This window comes from Athene cunicularia (genome assembly GCF_003259725.1).
Source record: "Athene cunicularia isolate RWA chromosome 2 unlocalized genomic scaffold, athCun1 chr2_part1, whole genome shotgun sequence".
NCBI classification, from domain to species: domain Eukaryota; kingdom Metazoa; phylum Chordata; class Aves; order Strigiformes; family Strigidae; genus Athene; species Athene cunicularia.
In genome coordinates, this window is record NW_020799095.1 from 107,292,404 (window position 1) to 107,316,181 (window position 23,778).

Here is a 23,778-nt window from a genome sequence, read left to right on the forward strand (position 1 = left end):
AATAAGGACATTAAGCAGTAGGAAACACTATTAAAAATAATTTCCTCGGGAAGTAAAAAGAACTTGAAATTGTAAAATAAACACAGATTAGTTGCATCATATCTACTTGGAACAATAGTATTACTGCATCATCCAAAAAGGCAGACAGCAACAAGGAACAGTACAATAAAACTTCAGTATTACTATGAAGGGTCCCTGGCTTTCAACATGAAAATATAAAAAAAAAAACCAACCTCTAGCTTGAGTATGCAATGAAAAATAAAACCTATTCAACCTCTGACCAAACATTTTGGGGCATTTTCAAACTTTCACAATTTTGTCACCACATTCAGAGATGAAGAGCATAAGCAATACATTATATTCAAATTGAAACCAATTCTTCTATGTAGGTATGTGTTCTGGCAATGTGCTGCCCGATGAAACACATCTATTTAGTAGCCTTGGGAGTATCTCTTGCGCTCTGTAACTTTATTAAAAAGTCATAGACACCGGTATCAGAGGCCTAGCTTCACTCTGTCAAATGAAGTAATTAATGTAAATGGTAGGCAATGCATTCGCTTTGAATTGGTATTTCAGGTCAACAATAGTTTTACCTGCATAATGTACAGGGATTTCTATCTTTGGCCCTATGACGTAGTGACCCTCCTCCAGACTGTGAGCTGTAATTGTTGTCCACTGCCGACATGAGTGAATCAGAAGATAATCGCTCTCCCGAAGGCCTTCTACAGTTTCTCCTGCAAAACAGATGTAGGGATTTTTTTTTTTTTTTTAGAAAAAAAAGTCACACTTATTGCATGAAGAATTAGGAAAACTTCAAAACAAGCATTTTGTTGTTATTGCTGTTTATTTAAAAATCCAACTAAGGAAATTTCAATTCTACACGGTATTCATTTTTGCAGCTAAGCACTTTACCTTACAGAAAACAAACCCAAAGCAAAACAACTCAGTGCAGGAATACAATACCACAGAGATGTAATCCAGATTACATAGCAGTGGCTCTGGGGCACCTTTTTCAGCTTTCTGCATAAACATACCTTTCATATCTCTCTATGTTTGCCTATCTCACTAGTAGTATGAATACTTGGGAGCTCTTTTAATTTTTAAATAAAGGAAAAAAAAGTACATTCTCATATGTTGAAAGATCAGCATCACACTACCCTACAGCCACCTGAAGCCAAATATGGTTCATCACCACAAAGTAACTGGGCATCACACTTGCAGAGATTTCAGCTTTGTCATTCTACCCCTTTGCAAGTCACTGCTTAATTAGTCATTTCTGTGTATAAACTTAATCCTGTCACTTAATGGTGCAAAAAAAATATTAAAAAATAAACAAACAGCTCTCAGAGATAAATTCAACAAGAAGCCCCACCAGATAACGTCCAGCTCATTTCTGTAAGGCCCTCTCTTGTAGTCTTCTGCTCTGGTGTTTGTCAAATCCATCCCAAACACAGCCAGAGATCCAGCTCTCCTTTCTTTGCCTGTCCCTACCAAATCCTCTGCATTTCTGCCAAGTGCTCTCCCCTCCTCCACCAGTTGCAGTGTCTGAGCAGGACTAAAGTGCTTTTGCCTGGCAATTATGAGAGCCACATTAAATAGACTACTCAAAGTGCCAGTTATACATCTCACGCATGATATATGAACAAGATTTCATAGAGCAGGGCACATCATGGCAGACTGCTCTTACATACCTGCAGTCTTGCTCAGTATGCTTCTGCATTAAACCACAGAAAACAGCCTTTCTCAAGGTGTCTTTAAAGCAGCCACGTGAACTTTCAGGAACACTTACTAGACACTAAACATGGGCCAAGAATAATGAAGTTTTAAATTTCATTTTCCTTCTCTCCCACCAGCCTTCTGCAGTTACTGCCAAAAATAAAGCAAGTAGTTTAGCCCTGGAATCAAGTTTGGACAAAACCCATCCCCTTCAGCTACTGCAACAAACTGCACTTTCTCTTCACTGTCTTCTGATATTCTCAAAAGTCAGTGCAAGAACGAGACTTTCCTCAGCCTGGGGCAGTGGACATTTCCCTTGTTCAATCTCTGTAGAGGAGAGATACTTCCCATTGAGTTTTTGCCCACACCAGGCAATCTTTTCCACCACAGGCAATGGCTACTACACACCCCATTCCTGCCTGATTTCATGCTCCCATTCTATCAGAAAGCACCCTCCTACACAATTCAAAATGCAGCAACTGGTGTGTGTGAGAATTGTTAGATTTTAAATCAGAAGAGACCATTACAACCATCTGCTCTGACACTCTCCAGTCACAGGATTCTGCCTGTTTCCTCCAGAAACTTGGATTTGGCTAAACAAGGGAGAGACCTGTGCCAACCTGCAGAGCCCAAGAGATGGACTTCCCTGGGTCTGCTATCCCATAGCCTGTTAAACCTTAAAAAAAAGTTCCTGTTTTGCATATTTGGGGCTTTTACTTGTAACGGATAAACTGCTGTTGTGGGGGTGTGGAGGGGGGAAAAAAAAAAAAATTTAAAAAAAAATCAAGAGGTATACAGAGCTCCTTAGTTCCAGTTATTCTTGCTCCTATGAAGGTATCATTTCCAGGTTTCCTTCTTTTTCACAACACAGAAAGTAGCTACCAGGTAAGCAGGACATTTCAAGAACTGGTTTCCAAGTGCTCCTTGGCCCACATCCCATGGCAGTGCAGCCAGGCAGATGGGCTGCTTAACATCTATTCCTGCTCCCTGGGAAACACCACCAGTCTACCCACAGCGTGCTGGGAGAAGGGACCTCAGAAAGCCTAGGAAAGAGTGGCAAAACTGCCATGCAGCACCAGAGAACTCTTTGGTCCCAACCATATCTTGAAGGAAATTCAGAAGTATTTGCTAGAGGAGTCATGCACCCACTAAATTTTACCAAACCATCTGACCTTGAGCATCTCCTGTTTTCCACTCACAGGGAAACACCTAATACATATAAAAACTACCTTCAGCTTGCTGAAGCAGAGGTTTACAATTTTAGGAGAAAAACAATAATAATAATATTAATAATAATAATAATAATAATAATAATAATAATAATAATAATAATAATAATAATAGGTGTTATTTGAAACTCATGTTTCAGTTCAGAGTTACACTCATGCTTTCTACAATCCTTGGCAACAAGTAATTTTTCCATCCCACAACAAAATAAAACCAATGACACCTAAAGGAAGAACTAGTATTTTTCTAGTTTCACTGACAGTGCTAAACAAATTTTGAAGAAAATACAAAGCATCTCTGGTATGCTTTTTCTCTGTCTCACAATCTGTAGGTATGATTTCAGAACATTACCTAAAGGAAGGCTGGATTCTACATGCAGGATTTCAGGGAAATAATTACAGTATGGGTCACCCTCGAAGAGTCTGAGAAAGATATTCTCAGGAAAATTGAGACACTCATTATGAAAAGGTGCTTCCAGTCATGGCTCACATGCCACGATCTGTTTAAGTGGTTACTCCACTAAAACTGGGTGGGACAGGTGAGTATAAGAAGAGATTACTCAGGCAGGCCCAAGAGTGACTACGTAACTAAGTCTGCAGCTGGAAGTAGCTGTATTTTTTAAACAGAACCCTTGGAAACCACAATTCTTGTTACACCAATTATTTGCTCCAACCGACTACATCGGAAACAAATTTCATGCTTTGCCACAGGAGACTGAGCCGAGGAGAGAAGGTAGAGTGGATGCAATTGGGAGTTCACGGTCCCTCCAGCCCCTTCACACAGCCAGGTCAGTCCTTACCAAGCCCTGATCTTTCCTAACTGTGGACAAGCTAGGTTCCTGGGGTTGCTTTATAGGAAGAGGCTCCTTGTCACTAGAAAGATTAATGGACTCATAAAAACACTTGGCTAATGATGGCTTCCATGCTATGGGAGGAAACTCAATGAAGAGTCAAACATGACACAAGACAACAGAACATGGTGATACATACTCTCTTCTTCCATTTTCTCCTAGTCTGTCTACCCCTTTAAGACTTGCTCACTGTCTTTAAAGTGGTTTCCTCCTGGAGAGGAGGATCTTTCAGGCAGGAGACACCTCTGACCCTAGCTACACAACTTAGCTCCCACCCCAACCACAGTCGAGACTTAGCCCTTTACACTTTTCTCAGCCACACATTGCAAAACAGCCACACATATCCAATCTGATTTTTTTTCCTGCCTCAGTAACACAAGTTATGCAAGGCTTTCATTAATCACATTTTAACTATGTGGGAGAGAACTCAGCAGTCCTCACATCTACCAACTATGCAACTTGGTTCTCACCTATTCAACACACTCCTACGCTGCTGCTTACACAAAAATCAGATGCCATGAGAAAACAGAGAACACAGGCCACTCATCTTTAGTAACAGTTTTGTCTCTTATGATCAAATATGGATTAGCTCTATCTTCTCAACCTCTCCTCCCCACCCCACATGCCTGCAATGTAATTAAACCACTACAAAGAATCTACAGGCAAACACTTGTGTTGGCTTTTCTCCCCCAAATAAAAGTCAGAGAAGCAATGAACTATCACATGCAATTCCCCACCCTTCCCCAAGTTGCCTACCTCTTTCCAAAATATAAGTCAAGTTTATTCATAATAATGTCCAAGACTCAGAAACCCATGATCTGCTAACAGCACCTAAACCCTAAATAAAGCATCACCACCCATCCTTGCCTGACAATAAAGGCCTCACACCTCTGAACTGAAAACTTAGCTGGTATGTTCTTATACAAACTGTCCTCCTATAACCAGTATACTCTGACCACAACCAGTATTTGAGCTACTTCATCGTGCATCACCAAAGCAGCACTGCAACAGCTATTCATGTGTTCATTGCAAATAAGATGTATTACCATTTTTTAATTACATAATTCATTTCCATACAATCCCTAAAAACTACAAATATTTCAGAGCCCATTCTTGTTGAAGAGCAATTGCAGAGGAACACTGACCATGAAAGGAAAACTGTTCACATGTTGATACAGTTTAAAAAAAAAAAAAGTAATTGCTTAATCAGGAGTTGCATGTGTATTAAATACCACCTACATTAAACGCCAATACTTCTTTAATAATTCTTTCCAGTTCCAAAACTGGATCATCCACATTTGGCAAATCTTGGCTCTGTCACTGTAAACACTCCAGTTTCAAATTAACAGTTAACAACTGTAACAAGACTGGGAGCAGGATACCTCAATCTGCAAGTTCAGAGATGAATTTCTGTTTTCACTTGCAATTTTTAAGAACCAGGTGAGAAGACAGAGGTTGGCTACACACAGGGACCAAGTTTATATATTGCAATGCTGCAACACAGAAGGAAGTCCATTTCTTTTGAAGCAAGCACTGACCTCCCTGTAGGTTGTTGTCACCACTTACTTTCTAGAGACACACTTTTATTTAGTTTAGCATTTCACAATTACCAAATGTCTGGGGTGAAATCTCAGGAGTAGAAGGGAAGACCACTCCAGTTTTGAAGGGTCTGAGGACTCCCACCTCCTCTTCGCTTCCTTCCAGATGAACAATTAAAGCTTGGCCCACTACAGTCCACGAAAGAAAAATTCATGCAGGTTCCACATATTCTGGTTTGCCAAAGACAGCAATGACTTTTCAACACAAAGCACTATAGAAAAATCATTAAAGAAATGAAAAAAAAAAAAGCCACAAACTTTTAAGGTTCTCCTCCTAGAATTGAGAAACATTCAAGCCACTGCAAAATGTGCAGACCAACATGACTCATTCACTCACAGAAACTACACTGCTAAAAATAAGCAGTGATCTACAGGAATATAAACTCTTTATAATGCCACACACTTTGTCATCTTGGCTAAGAGTTTGCATCACTGCCTTAAAGCATAAGCTTTGCGTCTGGAGACATTAAAATAGTAGGTCACAGGCAATTCAGAGAAAGAGAAGAAGTCACATGCAAGGTTCCAGCAACGTAACAGTTACCATGTACACATGCCAGATGAACTAGATACCATCTCCTTCTGCCAGGAAGATGGTTACGGAGACATTCCTCTCATCTCATTCATCACAGAGGACTGTAAAGTGAGCTTAATGCTGTCCCTTGCACATCAGTTCAAGCATGCAGAATTTGCTCTTCCTGGAACAAAAAGGCTTACAGAAAAGGCTAGGAGCTCACAAGAAACTTAAGACAGCTTTTGTGAAATAGTTGGTGAAGAAGATGCCTGCAAAACCCCAGGGAAAACTCATCAAGACTTTGGGCCATGTGTTTTCATTAAGCCTGAACACCATCTGCATGCAAGGTAACAGATGCTGTACAATTAAGTGCATCACCCAGCCTGCCTTGGTCAGTTAAGTAGGTGGTGAGTTTAATTATTCCAACTAATGTTCCACAATCGCCTAACTTATTATTACATAGGAAAATCTTAGCAACATTAAAAATCATTTCAGTGGGTGCTCAGCTAGGTAACTACAAAACCACATAAATTAATAACTTCAACTTTATCCCCACTCAAGCTTGCACTAACATTAGCTAGGATTGAAGGGTTAATTTGTGGAACAGCAAAAGAGAAGTGGCTGTCTGATCAGGTGAGCAATTCTGCTGTGAAATAACTATGAAGAACTGTCAGCATGTGGCTAGTGTTACAAGGAAGACTAGCAACCAAGCTTTATTTTGTAACAATTGGAAGCAAGGAGAAAGCAGAATGATTAGAAGACTGAAAAAAGAAAGAAGTGAGGTTCTTACTTATTTATCATGCTCTCATTGCACTAAGGAGCCTTACTTACATGGTATCTGCTTCACTGGGCATGCAGCTTCACTGGACCTTCCCTGGCTGAAGACCAAACAAGCCATGCATTAAGATATACCTTAACATTATCCTACCACATCATGAAAATCAAAGCAAAGCTTCAGCTAGTATGAAATGAAGTTATAATCTATTGTTAAAAACAGAAGGAAAAAAAAAAAAAAAAGACAAAACCAGACAGCATTATGGACTTCATGGCTCTGCACAAAGAGATGTTTCAGGTCAGAGGGAGGTCACAGTGCTAGCACAAATATAAATGCCAGTGCTGCTTTTCCACTCCAAAAGAAGGAATCTACAACACCATACACCAGTCAACTAATAAAAGCTCTCTTGTCTTTGGAAAGGCAAACTTGTGTTTCTGCAAACATTTGCCAGTGACATAGTTCCCACACAGATAACACCTTAAGATTAATTCAATTTATTTTCATCTAATTGGAAGATTCACAGCAGATGAAAGCTGAAGCCAAGGCCTCCTGTCAGCACAAAAACTCAGGGGTCCCCCAGATAAAAGTGGGGAGCCCAGGGCCTCACACTGATGAGACAGCATATTTGAAGAGAGGTCAAGCACCCAGCTGTGCACAGCAAGCACCTACTAACTGCGGACATGGCACACACCAACTGCAGCCTCCTCGGCAGTGAGGGTCTGTGGGCATCACAGGTACATGCACAGCCTTTCCAAAATAGGCTTTGTGGTACCACCAGGTGTTAAAACCAGGCTGGGTAGCACAGCATCCTTTTGCCTTTAAAATAAATAAATAAATAAAATCATTAACTCAGGGCCATTCTCATCTGGAGGTCTGTGTTTCCCTTCACTGGCAGACTCATCCTTTACACAATCTTCAAACAGCTCCCAACACTTTGGTTCTTGTTCAGCCAGCTGGTTGGTTGGGCTTCTGATCTCTTGAAATACAAAACAACAAAAACCAAAGCCTAACTGCCAAAAAAACCCAGCAGACAGGAACTCCTTGTTCCATACAAAACAAGTAAGCCAAAAAAGATCAAGGTGTATGTCAGGCTGCATCACAAATATTTTTCACTGTTAACTTCTATTTGGTCTCATCTGACACAGGGACACACAGAAGCATCGTTAGCGATCAAGAAGTGATGCACTGAATATGTTGCTTTTATGTTAGTAAGAGTACAAGTTCTTTGAAAAACACATATAAAAAACCCAAAAATGTTAGCATTAGCAATAGGCTACTGGAAGAGAGTTCCAAGTAGTTAATTTTCCAGTATCTTTGAGGCTTAGGATCTATTTATATTGGAGTCTGAATTCAAAGAGCAGTATGAATTCTTTCACTTGGGGACAAGACTGTGCTCCTAAACCTCTCTGGTTTTAATACATGCAGTGGAGGAGAAGCAAAGAAATGAGTATGTGACAACTGAGTAGAAGATGAACCTACTATATTCTATTTGTTAATTGAATACCTGCTGGGCTGTCATACATGACCATCTGAAAACAGTTGCCAAATGGAGGAAAGAAACAAGTGAGTAAATGCCCTTTTTCCCTTAGAAGCACAGATTTATCGAAAGTCATTGAGTGGTTTTGCTGTTTCAGGCAGACTGAAACTGCAACAAGGCAGCTTCCATCCGACTTCTCATCTACCACCATGCGATCAACATGCGATCCTTCACCTGCACAACTCACTTGTATTACCGCAGTAACACCTCGCTGTCAGAACAGATGCCTCTTCTGCTACAGATTATTTCACTAATACTTACAGGTTTTCTTCTTTTATAATGCTGAGTTCAGAATTAACATTTTTGGGGAAGAAACACAAAGTTCTTGTGAAGTCTGAATGTTCAAATTAGAACAATTAATTTTATTTTATTACTATTTAGCAGGTCATGCAACCTTATGACAAATAACTTCTATCTGTACTCTGAGGGAAGAAGGAAGTCAAACCTTTTGTTTTCTGCATGCTCCAGATACTCCAGAGTATCTGTTGGGTATTTATCTATGGAGACATACCTCAATGAATGTTGAAGAATAATAAAGATTACATTAGGGTGGTTTGCTTGCTTAAGATTTGTCCTTACACTTGGCTACAGAGTCAAATCTCAATGAGCTGTTCAGCCTACCAGTGCTATTTCTTCCACAAAAATAAAACTTGCATTGGTTTATGATATGTCAGAAGAAAAAGTTAATTAGGAGGAAAACATAATCTGAAATTTCTAGTTTGAAGTAGTAATGAGAATTTGTATGGAAAAAAGTCACATCCTTATAATGTTCCTTAACAAAGGAAAACTCCAGAAATATTTTATTACATGAAGAACCCCACTTGTAGCAACATTAATGAACGCTGGATCTATACATAAGGAATGAAAACTTTACGGGGTTTTTTGTCACTATGACTGAACAGCTGCTTGGAAGAGTTAGTCTTGCATAAAATGCCTAATGGGAGAGAAGTAAAAAGAGCATATAATTGTAGAAAACTCTATTACTACAGAAGAAAAACCTGCTTTGAAAGTCTCTCCATGTTACCAGTCTCACTTTGTCATTCCATACAGACAAAAGAAAAGGCTGTTTTAAAAAAATAATTATGTAGCTGATCAAACTTCCCTGTTTAAAGCAAAGCAAAACAACTTGCATGGGGGTGTATCATGCAAAGTCTAAATACAGACTGCCAGTGAGTTAAAAGGGTAAATATTGTAATTTCTAGGAGCAAATATTGTAGATGAAAAAAAACATCAAACCAAAACAAATCCAACCCACGTTAAAATTTAAACATCTCAGCACTATAAAATGTAGTGTACTAAATTTTTAATTTGAAGTGGGCAGATTCCATAGGAAAGCCTGACACTGGTCTCATCTGACTGTCTGTCTGACCATAGTGGAAAAGATGAAAGCAGAGGGCTCTGTCCCCAGCTACACAACCGTTTGAGCTTGCAACAAAAAGGTCTAGAATCAAAATTGCAGTTATATCTAGGACTGTTCCTAACCAATTTCACTTTTCAATTTCCCTTCTTCCTTCTCAATTTCCATAGTAGTTTTAAATGTGCTTCTGTTTAATTATTCCATTTCTGCAGCACATTCATTTGTGCTGGTTCATATTATTTGGATCAGCCAGTATTTCTGCCATGATTCAAACTGCAATCAAACACCCCTCTGCAAAGAAATCCAAAATAATACTGACTAGACCTTCCATCAAGCACATAGACTCCACATCTTCCAGTGGATGAAAGGCTTCCCCTGACAGCATAAGGATTCATACCCATTTTGATTTTAAGATGGTTTATATCCTTCCTTCCATTGCAAAAAGCAAAAAAAGGGAAAAAAGTCACAACTAAAGCAGGGAAGATCAGGCAAAATTAGTTGAAAAATCTTGTGTGCTGGCTCTCAAGATTCAATCAGCTGGTCTTCAGAGTTGCTTTTTACATTACAAAAGATAGAAAGCACTTTTTTTTTTTTTTTTTTTTTTTTTTTTTTGGTAAATATTTTTATTTGAGCCACAGGAGAGCCCAGGCATTGAAGTCAGCACAGGTTGTGGCTTACAAACTTACCAAGAGTTTCAGACCACCCCTTTAGTACTTCTCTGCAGAGACCATGTATGAAACACCCAGGAGAATCATCCAACCCGTCCAGCTCAGACTGAGACTCAGCTGCCTGAAACTGCTTGTCTGCAGCAAGGTCTGTTACCAGCAATTACACTGGTCTTAACCTTGGATGGTGGAGGGAGACACTGAATCTTCTTGCAGCTTCAGGAAGAGCTGGGCAAAATGCATTTACCCAAGAGACAGTTTGTCCAAGATTAAGCCACTGTACATCTTTTTCCTTGGATGAAACACAATTGTTGCTGGCTATGGTTGGCCACGTTGCAAAAATTTTCAGTTGTGTCTGAACAACAGGACATCTGATTTTGCTTCAGTGACCCTACCTGCTTAGCAAGGAAGAGGCAAGGACAGCATCACCCTCAGACTGCCTAACGTCACTACCTGCGGCACACTTTGTGCATTGATGTAATCCTTCAGCCTCACAGTAGCGTGATCAAACTTTGCTCTAGGTGACCATTAAATATTTCATAACCAAGAGGAGATAAGGCTTTATTTCTGCGATTTCCAATTCCTCTGCAAAAGCCTGATACAAACAAATTGCTCCAATCCAACTGATGCTGAACTCAAGCTATCACCCACTAATACCTAACAAGAAAGCAAGGGACTCCCATCCCCCTATTCTTTTCTATGCCTGCCAGGAAGAAGACAGATTTATTTCTTTAGGATTTGCATTTTGCTATTGGAATGACTGGATATACCAGTGCTGTTGCAACAAATCAACATAAACCATAATCTTGTTACAAGGCTATGGGACAGATTAATCCACTGAAAAATCCAGTTTGTTCCAAGACAAGCTTTTCTCTAGCTGCAAATACAGAAACAGCATCTCAACGAATCTTCAAAAAACCCTGTTTGACCTACTGCAAGGAAGAGGAGCACAAATATTTTAAATAAACACTAAGTGGAATTCTGGTGCCACTGCCACTGATGGTAAATGCTCTGCTGACTTTAGCAATCTCACAGTTTGAACCTTGGCATCTTGCTTTCTTTGTGTTCATAAGAAAGCTAGTGGGGGAAAAAAAAAATAGAAGTTAACAACACAGATTTCATTGAGCTTTGTTTGTGTTTGTTTCAAGCCTTCAGAACAAACATCCCGGCATGAGAAACTTTACTTTTTATGAACTCAAGCCAAACAAGCCAAAACACATCTTTTCAACACAGACTGCTCTCCACCCCCACACAGGGGGAAAAAACCACCCAGCACAACAACATCTTAACATTTGCATTCCAAAACACAGTAACTTTCTTCTGCTATCATAATTACTCTTCTTATTAATGCTGAGCATCATCAGATGTAACTGCAGGTTTGCTGTATCCTCACGACAGATTTAGCTGTAAGACTGATCCAACAGAACTGTAAATCACCATGGTTACTTACAAGCCACCCTAGAAAGTCTCACCAATTCTTTAAACTACTCCGATACCCTGCAACATGCTGAATAGTGCCAACTATTTATCATGGTATCTTATCTGAAGGGAAAAAAAACAATAATCTAAAAATCTTAGATTCACTCAGTTGAAAACTGAGACTCTTATGGAAGAAAGTTTTAGGGCTTTGAAGTCACTAAGATCACAAATCTGAAATGTTAAGAATAAGAGCAAAGAATGCCAAGTTTAACTATACTTAAAATGATCACAGGTTAGAAATATTGAGAAGCAGAAAGCTAAGAAACTTTTCATTGCATGCAAGAGAGGTTCCATCCTAGTTTAGTGTTACCATAGAGAGGGAAAGGAATTTTTATATTGATCTCTAGTTTATTTTCCATTTTAAATTCTCATGGCCAAAGTCGGGGGGGGGGGGGGGGGGGGGGGGCAAGATTTAAAATATATATTTGCTCTTTGCAATCAAGACACAAGGTTTGGAAATGAGGAATCCAAAGAGTAGCTTTCATAAGAAGTCTGGTAGGTAAGATAAAGAGAATGACAGCACTACCTGACAAAAAGAAAAACACAGCAGTAATGAGAATTCTGAGCAGCCTGCTGCCATCCACATCAGCTCCTTTAAATACCTTAAGAGTGACAAAGATTTCTTTCATTAGAGGCAAGCATCCTCATCCTGAAAAGTTCCTGCTCAGATGCATCTATAAATATTGTGAGGTCCACTGGAAGACACACTTCCAAGTGCCTGTTTACCATCAGGTGCCTAGTTGGAGAAGCTTAATACTTAGGAGGTGGAAGGTCAGCATTTAGCATTGAACCACATGCTTTTATTAGCTTCCTATTTATTTCCAAGCACAGATACAGAATGGTTGCTTTAACTGATAAAACTGAAGGCAGCTGCATACCTTGGCTGCTGCAGAAGTCAGGGAAGTCTGGCTAAAGCTCCCTAGATTAAGGATGCCAATGATGAAAATTTTAACCCTACCGAACTCATGGATTTAAAACCTAGAATTTGATTATAGATCGTCCTGGCAGACAGAAAAGCAGCCTATTCATTCAGACTTTTTCTGGGCACAGCATGAGAGCTGGGGAGCTCTCATTGACAGTTATTTATAATTAGATGATATTTTAAAATAGCATCCAAGTAAACATGCTCAGTCCTCTCATTATAAATCCCGAGTTCTAAAGAGACATTATGCTGCTTTGTGTTGCACAGTAGTGATCCCTGTTTGAACTTGGGGCATCTTGGACAAGCTCCCAATTAAAAATAAAGTAGCCCAAATGCAGGAACTGCTCAAGCATAGTTTTCTTTGGCTTTGAAAGAACTCATCATTACACTTTAATTTGTCTGGGTTTTTTGCAGGTTGTGTTAGGGATGGAATAAAACCAGCTGGAAGCGAGCAAAAGTTCAGCTCTGCTCTGAAGTCAGGTTGCCACCTGGCTGCTTGCCCAGTGGCCTGGCCCATCTCCCCATGCCCTCAGAGACCGGGTAGCACTGATTGATTGTGCGAACACGACACCTGCTTGTTGGGGCTGCCTTTGTCTTTTAACTATGTCCATCCTACCTCTCTGTCTCAGCCTGGAAAAATTCAAATATCACTAATAAGAGGGCAGTGCCTCTTCAAACGCAGGCTCACAGTGTACACACACAGAAATTGTGGATGTTCATCTGTAATTAGGCACCTGTTTGGTTACATCCTGTTACAGTAAGAGTATCTGAGCAATATGGGAATACTAACAAGAAGAGTGCAATCTAAACTGCACCTAATTCTTTTCTGATCAAGAACAATCCTAATCCTGAATGCAATTTATTGCCGTTGTTTCTGAGAAATCTACACTTAAATGGTAAGGTATAAAAAAAAAAAAAAAGGGCTTTGTTTTCAATAAAACATGAGGGATAAGCGAATAACATCCCTTTGATAATATTTTTATCACCTTAAGAATGCACAAAAAGAAAAAATAAAACCCCTCTTGTGCAGAGGAGAGCTTCTACTTTTGGCAAGCAGCATGCAGAACACGCAGAGAAGAAAAGCCCATCATGCTTCACTTTCCCCTTGAGGGCACATTTATCTTTGCCCACAGGCCATTTGGTCTTAAGATATTTTGTTACATATTCACAGGAACCCAAATGATATTTGACAGTGCAACCCATAAAACATGCAACAGAAACGATCTTTTCCTCCAACTTGCCCTACATCCAGCTGCAGTGGTGTTGCAGATTTACTGTTTGTCTACAGCCACATCCTGGGTTTGGTGACTTCAATAACATGTATGTGTAACTAGTCACATTTTGTATTTTCATATGGAACCCTATCATCTCTCTGAGTCACATACACACCAGTGCTTTCTATATTTTCCTGCTGTGAGTATAATGTAGCTTCACTTTCAGAGATTAAGACAGAAAAAAAGTCTGACCATAGTGAAATTACGTAAATGCAACTCAGAAAAAATCTTAGATATTACCCAATGTGTGTGATTATGGCCCCCTTCAAAAAGAAAAATGGGCATTTTGACCTTTTAATAAATAGAGGCCTGAACAAAACTGTTAAGAAAGAAGCAGGAATAATTTAATGATTTGAAAACCAGCCTTCCAACAAGTATATACACATAAGATTCTCCTTCCAGCTAGTCACATCATATAACAAATGGACAAGGATTACTATTATTCCTAGAAATACACAGCATCTCCACTCACTTTTTTGTAAGTTCAGTGCTGGCTGACAAAAGGAAACATTACATCAAAGTCTCCCAATTTGCATTTGAGTCCTGCCAGCAAAACTCCCTTTACTGAAGTTAAACCAAACAGCATGTCAACAGCAATGTGTAAGACTCCACAGAGAGAGATCCCACGTTATCTGCACTGATATAAACCACCTCTCTGCAGCAAAGTCCAGAACACCTGTCTCCTTCCAACAGCAATGAGCTGCAGTTCCAGTTTCGAGCCTCTAGAAGCACCTGAAATAACGTTCCCTGTTTGCTTTCTCAACACTGGTAGCACACACAGAGCTATCACTCCTGGCACATCCACAGTCAAACACCATGCTGCTGTCTGGTCCAAGAAACACCCCATCTTCCTCCAAGCTGAGGGAAAAGACAAGGGTATGGTGGGAAAAGACAAGGGCATGGCAGGATGGAGAAGCAGAGTTTGCATGGGAGCTGTAAGAAGCTGGAGGACAGGGCAAGAACACAACAGCAACATGCCAGTAATGCTGGAAGAGGTGAAAAGAAGGGCTATCCTATCTGAAGGCAAGAAAGGATAACAGAAGGATGGAAGAAGCTCCTTGCAGTGCTCCATTCTGCTACTGTTAGACACTACTGGCTGTTTTACCTCACAGCAACTTTGGAAATGACTGTAAAGATTTGCAACGCCTTGCAAGGAGCCAAGGGCTCCTTGAATCCAACCATACCCCAAAGGAATGCAGTGGAAGATGCAACAGGAAAGCTGGACAAGAAGAGACCTATGCATGTGCCTTTTTTCTTTTCTTAGGTAAAATGTTTCCTTCACCTTCCCACCTCAATCTTCCCTCTTTCTTCTCCAAAATGCTGAGGTGCCAGGAAGCAACAAGAACAGTCAGTGCTTGCTTTTAGTGGGGCAAATAAGTAAAATTGCCAGTTGGAACAAGAACAACAAAAAGCTGCAGACAGAAAAACCAACACATGAGAGGGGGTATCTGAGCATTTGCTCTGAAATAGTTCCTCGAAGTAATTTAGTAACTGAGTATTTAGACTGCACGACTTACAAACCAGGCTGCAAGGCAAGCTTGCTCCATTTGAGTCCAGCAGCCCAGCTTGCCTCAGCGCTCAGTGGCAGCACAATGAGGGGAGGATGCTGAGATGAGGCCAGTGGGTACCATTTTGAAATGAGTACTTAGGGTACATGCAGGGTTGTACCCTCAAGTCAGCCTTGGGTACACTCTCTCTTCAGGAGAGAGTGGTTAAGCAGTTTAGGGTAGTTAATCCCTATACTCTCTCCAACTAGCCCATACCCTTCTTGCAACAGCCTCGTGTCCAACACCTCACCCTTGGAGGATGCACACCCACTAGTGGCCACAGCCTCCCCACCCTTCCATGGAAACCTGCCACCCACCGAGCTATGTCCTCACCCACTCCAGGTACACATTTTGCCATGAAGGCACAGACAGCAAGCAGAGCAGCACATGGCACACACTGGTCTGTCAAAGAGGGCTTTCAGCCCCTTACTCAGCTTTCCTTCCTACTCCCCCAGCCCTGACCGTAAGGAGAAACTCCCCAACATCCTCACCACCACCACTTTGCCAGAAAGGTTTCCCCTGCTCCTTTCACAAGCACAACTGCAGCATGTTGTGTTTCACATAATATTTACATTTGAGTCACTAAGGTTCAGCCCTGGCATGAGGTAATTCCAATATCTACTTCATCAGGTTGAGCTCTCAGGCATCTCCCAGGCTCCAAGACTGCATTTAAACCTCCATCCTTGGCTCTCTTTAGGAGCCCAGTGATATCCCCGACTACAATCTGCACCAGTTACAACACTTGCAAAGAACAAGCTGACAAATCAAAGGGGCACTTTTCAAACCAAATTTTGCATTTCCTGAAGGTTTGCCCCTCCAGGAAGCTCCAAGTGACCAAGTGACTGCAACAAGACTTGCTACTTTTCCTGGTAAAATCACCATCCACTCCTCTGCTGAGAGCACACCAGCTCCTGCCTGAGTATGCCTGTGCTGGGCCCCTGGCACAGGGCTCCCCAGTCCCCCAAACCCACTGCTCCAACCGCTCTCACTGGTCACTTCGGGTCTGCATCATGGCTTCATCCAGACACTTGGTCTACATTTTGCAGGCTCAGGAGCATCTCCTCCACACAACAGACTTGGCCTGTGAATGCCTGTAGGGTTTGGCAATCCTTGGTCCCCATCTGCAACCTCTACTACTTCTCCGTGCTCGCTTCTCCCACGTGTAGTCAACCACTGCAGTAGCAGTTGATGTTAATGCCTTGTATGAGCTAAATACAGTAACCTCCTCCCACCCTCCCCGACACTCCACCGACCTCTTTCTGAAGGCCAAGTTTCTGATCATTCCTTTGCAAAAATTGAAAGCCAAAGCAAACTACAGGACAAGGAGACTGAATTCCAAACCTCCCCCCCTCCCCAGAAAGGCATTTCTACTGCCCAGCATACAGCAACAAGCCTGACAGGGAGATGCACCATGCGGCAGCAGTACAGGAGATACCGAGACAGAGCAGCTATTCCTGCTGATGCAATATCTCAGCCAAGTGTGCAGGTGCCCTGGCAAAGCTGTAATATTAGCAGTTTTATGCTGACATGCACACTGCCACGGAGACTGTGAAGCAGACTTGGCCCCGATCCTCTAAGACACACTCTTCAATTTGCTTATACACCTTAGTTTTAGGTTTCTGTGCTAGGCCTTCAGATTAACAGATTTGGTTTACAGGTAGAGGTGCAGTGAAGTTCACTCCACAAGCTTTTCATACTGTAAATGGTATGAAAAATCACAGACCACAAAGGCTACATAAAACTCATTCCAAAAGGAAGCACCATTAAAAGCAAAAATTTCAGACTTGAAATATTGGTTCACTGGGTTTTTATGAAGGTTGGTTTTGAGTCATATGCAATCCACATTAAGATGATTAATATTTTCCTATAGGGGAGAGACTTAAGCTTCCCTAATCCAACCAACTTGTTACTCCTGATGCCAAAAGGAAACACAGCAACACCCATGCCCTTCACTGCTGACAAACCACCACTGAATAACTGGAACATGCTGTAGCTCTTCCCACAACTTCCATCAAATCCTGGAGCACCAGAGCATGCTGTCCAATATCCTCCAGCATTTTGTCTTGGCCTACTCCCTGGAGTTGCCTTTGCCGGTCTATTACAGGGAGTGCCAATTCACGTAATCACCAAAGCCAGGAACACCTAGTTCCAGAACAGCACTCACAGACAAAGCATAAAACAACAAACCCCTTCTTTCCTATGCTAGACTTGTACCATTCCTTACCACATCTTGCAACAGCAGCATATGATTCATCACACCATATTTGTTTTAAGATTAAGGGTTTTACTAACTGTTCAAGACACCTTAATTCCTTTGATTTTATGTATACTTTGTGCTTTATCTGAAAGCTACATGTAATTTAAATTGGGGGGTGGGGAACAAAAAAAAAAGCCAAGGCACTAAGCTTCCTCTATGATTTTAGCCATGGATTTAAAGTTATAGCACTTGAATTTCAGTTAAGAAAAGACTAATGGTGTTTCACCTTCCAATACCTGAACTACAGAATTATCCAGGAGGAGTTTTTTCAGGTATATACACAAAGGCTTCACCTAACAGAGTCAAAGCTTTAGAAATTGAAACAAAGAGCTGTAAGTTTCACATCTTGTATGGCAGAAAAGAACACGAACATTGATTAAGTATGTAAGAAATAAGAGCAAGACAACTATTCTGCATCTTAGCAGCCCTACCAGGCTACCAAGGTTCCAGCGTACTGTAAGCAGCACACTAGTTAAAGAACATGGACTAGACATTATTGTACATTAAATGATTGCCGAACATGAAAACAGCTCAAAGAAATGGTGTAAAATGTGTATGCTGCTGAACTCTTTATCTGTCTCACTGGAAGCCTTTCGTACACCTGGGAATAGGTGTTGCAAGTTACTGGCCTCCATCTCCAGGAAGGCACTGTAATCTTCACAGACACACCATCCAGTAGCTGCAGATATTAAATGAATTAAAAGCTTTTTTGCTATAATGCTTCTGGAACACATCTCTGCCAACAGGGAAAAAGAAAAAAAAAAAAATCAACCAAAACAAAAACCCAGAAGCAGCGGTTAGTGGCAACCTGTCAACTGCTTTTTTTTATTCAGTTGTCTTGATGGAAACAGCAGACCACAAGGTAAAAGAGGAAAGAAGAGGAAGAAAGGGGGAGACGCTTCTGAAATTGTACTTTAATGGCAGAACAGTTGGAGTTTCAAAGCTGCTTGGCACATAAGGAAGACAGAGGCATGTGGATACAGGGTATCTTGAGGATTTTTGCCTTTGAAACAGAAACAGTTGTCTGTGTGCTCAATATAGGAGAACTGTCACCTACCACACCACAGTACACAATAGATGGCCACACCTAGAGTGGGAAATCAGATCACGGCCATTGCCCAGGGTCTGAGCATATTTGAAATCTCTTTCCTGGTCCGCTCAAAAGCTCTGCCCTACCCCCACATGATTCCTTTTAAAGTTTTATTCAATAGCAGACTACTGAGACACCCTGCACTAGCTTCTCAAAAGGAGGTGGTCATTCAAGACAATTAAAGCACGGATAGCAGCATTCAGACCTTAAAAGAATAAGTCTCTGTGGTTTCAAAGTATTGTTCAGCTGCACAGATAACCCGCACTTGTAGAGTGACGCAATACCTAATTTTCATTATGTACACGGCCATGCTGTTCTATTGAGTATGATGTTCTTTGATAAGCTGCGAGGGTGCTCAGTTTCCAGATATTTGGAACTGGAATAAGCCCTATGGTACCGTGTTACAAGGAACAACAGTCTCCTGAACATGACTGGGGTACATTGACGTCACCATGAAAAGTTTTGAAATGGAAGAGAAAAAGAGAACCTGAAATAAAGTCAATAAAATCTCTTCAGCCTCAGGAGCAATAGTGGCACAAACTCACTGTTCACCCACTGCTGATATTCACAAGAGTTCACTCAGGAGTAAAAAAATAAAAGAAATAACTCTTTAAATTTGTTACCTATTTGATGTTTTTTCCTTTCTTTAGAGCCACTAGTTCTTTCATTTCATCTTGCAGAAACCACAGTTACAATGCAGAGAGAAGAATTTCCTTTGGAGTCTCAGTGGCTCATCAGGATTCATGGTCTCCCTTCCAGAAAAGTTCAGCGTGGTTTCCCCAACATGCAAAGTAGGAAATCACTTTTCTGTGAGTTGGGAACATGTGTCACTAAGTTTGATCCCAAGAGTACCAGTTTTCATAACTTTTTTTTTTTTTTTATATCTATAGATATGTTTATCTCTTGTGGAAAAAAAAAAAAACACAAAACCAACAAAGGACCACATACTCTCTTGATCACAGAAACTTTAGTCTTTGTACATAAGCTGTGAATTTCTGTGAACTCTTCCAGTTCATACCCAATCCATGGGTGAAAACTACCTACTAGCAAAGGCTGCTCTTTATTTGTGGAAACACAGCAACAGTGGTTGAAGGAAAGGGAGTCCACTAAGAGAGAGACTGACAAACTCCTAGAGTCCACAGGGAGCAGTGACCCTACAAAAAAACCACAAAACCACCAACAACTTGGCCCGAAGCTCAGCTCTGTGCAAAGCAGTATTTTTCCAGATCTTAATCTTGATAGCATTTCCTTTACCCTCCAAAATTATCCTTAGAAAAATAATTACCAGACATTTAAAGCCCTAAAATAAATCACACACAACATCATTTCAAGCATTAGCTACAAGATACAGTCACAGCTTTGCTGTTAGCATTTTCCACTGGTGATCTGAAGACAGACAACCCAAGCCTCACGCACATGCGGGTGTCTTCAGAGAACCAGCAACGCTCACCTTTTGCCCTGTTGCAACAACCACAGTCTGATACAATCTTTCTGCTGTGGGTTCCCAGAGAGAATCTTTTCCCCACTGCACCCACCCACAAGCCTCTCTTGTGTCACTGGGGTGGGATTCATCTGTGACAACGCAGATTGGGATGGCAGGGGGGTGAGGACAGGAAAAACAGCACAAAGCTCACTCCTCTCTTGCTCTTCAAGTCTTATTTCTTTTCATCTGAAACAGCCCACTCAGTGAATTCCACAGCATGAGATAAAGTCCATTCATTTTCTTTAGTATGTTTAGCACTCTTCTAGAGGTTTTGTATTTAAGTTATACTCTAGAAATATTTAAGCCATTATATATGTTGGAACAAAACCCATAAAAAATCCTTTTGCTTCCTCTCAAGAGCAACAGCTTTTTTTTCTCTCTTGCAGTCTATCTGTTCAATTAATATAACAATAGTCACCAGAAAAATATTAAAACACATGAACAGGTTAAAACAAACAAAACTTGTGCCTTAACAGTGTCCAAAAGCATAATCTGAAACACAACTACACAGTCTCAAAATTTCATCTGAAAAAACATATTTGACATATTTATCATTTCTAGACGGATAAAGCTGGCACTGATGCCTAACTACTTCCAACTATATCTTGATGTAACGACAGACTACTTCCTTCCATTCCTCCTTCAGCCCATACCATCAAGAAAAAACCTCCCTTCTTAGGAGAGGACCAAATTTAGCGCTCATAAATATCTCATAACTTCACCCTGTCAAGAAATCAAACTGAACTACTTAAGGGCATTTTTCCCGGAGCTGCACATCCAAACTCGAAGAATAAAACTGCATTCATCATACTTCAAACTGAAAGGCCTGAAGTTGAAGCAACAGTGAGAAGCTGGAGATCTTGTGTAGGTATCATCTAAGAACACCATGTGCTAAACTCCATGAAGAAATGTAGAAACAACACATCTTCTGAAGAAAATGCATCTCCAGCTTTTCAATCCTCTTCTACATCCTGGTCTTCCAGAAGAAATTAATTCTGGCTTTCACAAAACCTCATGATGTCTGAAACAACAAGCCTAAAAACAACTACTGCTACAGACAGAAGCCAACCACAAAATCTAAAGGTGACTGAAGACAGACATCTACAGGTGGTTTGATTTCCAACAGCATGGAACACGTGCAGCTTCCACTGATCTGGAGAGGAATTCAGCACCTAAAGAGGAGACGAAGCCATTTCTGTGCAACAGAACCCTGACCCGTCAAACTATCTGCAGGCTGTACCTGCAGTGATGTAGGGACAAAAACTGCATCCTGATAAAACTGCACAAGATGCTATTTTGTTAACAGAAGTAGCCTTAAATTTCCTGAGCACTGGATGACACACATTTGGATTGGACCCTGCATTTATCTTCTTCAGTATTGCATCAAGAAATTCTGACAGAGCTCCATTTGTTTGCAAGACAAGGACAGGGATGCAGAGCAACCATCCCAGGACAGCAGGTGCCCCAGTCGTTTCCACAAACATGGCACATTCCCAACCTTCCTCCTTTAGGACACTACACACTGATTCATGGTTGCTTTCCCTTACTGCAAGACAACCTCCTTTGGAAACAGAAAAAGCGTTCTCTTCGTACCACCAAGACTGTGGCGTCAGTGCTCTTTGTAAAATATTGATTCGTCTGCCATCTGTAGTTCCAGAAGTTAAAAGGTATGTCTGTATGAGTAGGTAAGAGCAGACCCAAGAGCCTCTGCCTGCACACTGAACTGGCCAGACCTCAACCAGCCCCAAGCCAAAGCCCTTAGCACAGTGCTATACCCGAGCAGCCTCCCAGCAGGGTCTAGTGTGGGGCTGAACTAACTCGCAGGACACCTACACCAACAGCTGCTTCATGTCTGGCCATCTCGGCATGAGCAAAAGACCTCAGGTCTGTTTACACCCACTTGCCTGTCCACGTGGTGCAAAGGCTTTTTTGTCCCATGTGCCACACTTAGACAAAATCCACAACATCTTTGTCTCCCTGACAATTATGGGATATTTCTATCACTAGGTCCGACAAAAAAACAAAAATAAAATTACTGGCTTCAAAACTCATAAACTTTCTCTACCTACAAAGCTTTTTCAGGTCCCTTCCAATGAAGCAAAGCAGGGAGATTGGGAAGTATAACATGCAGAAAAGGAAATTAGTAAATCATCAATACATACATCCTGTTAAAGCCTGAACCACTGCCAGGAATCTCAAGTAAATTGACAGCCTTAAGTGCAGTGACTGGAGGCCATCTTAGTTGCTTCTAGTGACATAAGGTATTACCATGAGGAACATTCGACAGTATGAAAAACAGCCAGCTGCAGGTAAAAAGGCAAAGAAGCTTTTCTTTAACCTGTTCCTGAGCTCCAGCTCTGAGGACGTACTGCAAAGGATAGGAAAAGTACTTTATAATCAAGGGACAAAAGTCAAAAAAGCCCTCGTTTGAATTATCCCTGGATTACAGGAACTGCAGTTAAGTAATAAACCAATCCTGGGGAGCAACAGAGGACGATGCCTGCCCTCATTTTTAACTTTTCAAATCAATACAAAACTTTGTAAGAGACCTGTTCTATTACATTGTGTAAGTACAAGGTGACTTCAAAAAGTAATGAATTAAAATGCCTGGAAATTTTTCCTGATTTACGAGATATATACTGCATTCCCTTAGAGATGGGAGAGTTGGACAGTTTTCCTGGAGCTACCATGCAATGCGCATACACGCTACTATACAGCAGCCGAGTCTTTATTAAATATAGTATTACTATATATATATATATTATAAAGTCTGAGCTTTTCTAAAAAGTTCCCCCTATTTCCCCAGTTCTCTGTGCCTACACATTACTTTCTAAGACACGTATCTAGGAAAGGTAAAACACTGCTGCCATAGCTATTCTGTCAGACTCGTTTCTTATTTCCTGGTGTAAACAAAATGCTGCAGACTTGCAAACTGCAGGCGAGCACCCTAGCGAACGGTAATAAAAAGTTATCTGGAGACTGGAAAGGCTTCTTACGTTACTCCTCTTTTTACAGGTCCGTGGCTTTTTTAGTGAAATGTAACATTTGGGATTTAGTCCACTCGGCTATTTAATGTCCCTCCTCATTTGGCCTTGGTGTAGCATCTCTTCATCACAACACTGGGTCTCCAGTACGGAAAATGCCCTTCCACGTCTTCATCTGAGGCTGCGAGGACGCTGCTCGGGGGCAAGCAGCCGCTGGCAGACAGGCTGCGCCACACACCGTAAGGGGCCAGGGGGCGGGTATTACCAGATATTTTGATGCAAAGCAACGCGCGGACTCCCGTGCGAGTCGAAGCCTCGCACCGACACCCGGTAGCGGCAGATGTCGGTGCAAAGACCTCACGGAAAGCGCTCCGGGTAGCCGCGGGGCTCTCCGGCTCCCTCCAGCCGCGGGAGGAAAGGGGGGTGCACCCGGGGCTCCGGCAGCCCGCCCCAGGAGCGGCCCCCCACCGCTCGCCCGGCCCCGCTCCCCGCTCCCCGCTCCCCGC

The 23,778-nt window shown here is 41.4% G+C and overlaps 1 protein-coding gene across 1 annotated transcript in view; it reads right to left on the reverse strand.

The window, feature by feature from the left end:
- GAREM1 (GRB2 associated regulator of MAPK1 subtype 1) overlaps positions 1–23,778 on the reverse strand; it is a 101,525-nt gene that overhangs the window by 76,693 nt on the left and 1,054 nt on the right. The window contains exons 2-3 of the mRNA XM_026841454.1: positions 21,787–21,933; positions 594–734 (exon numbers count right to left, since the gene is read on the reverse strand). Coding sequence (XP_026697255.1) covers positions 594–734; positions 21,787–21,933 — 288 coding nt within the window. The remainder of the gene's footprint in view (positions 1–593; positions 735–21,786; positions 21,934–23,778) is intronic.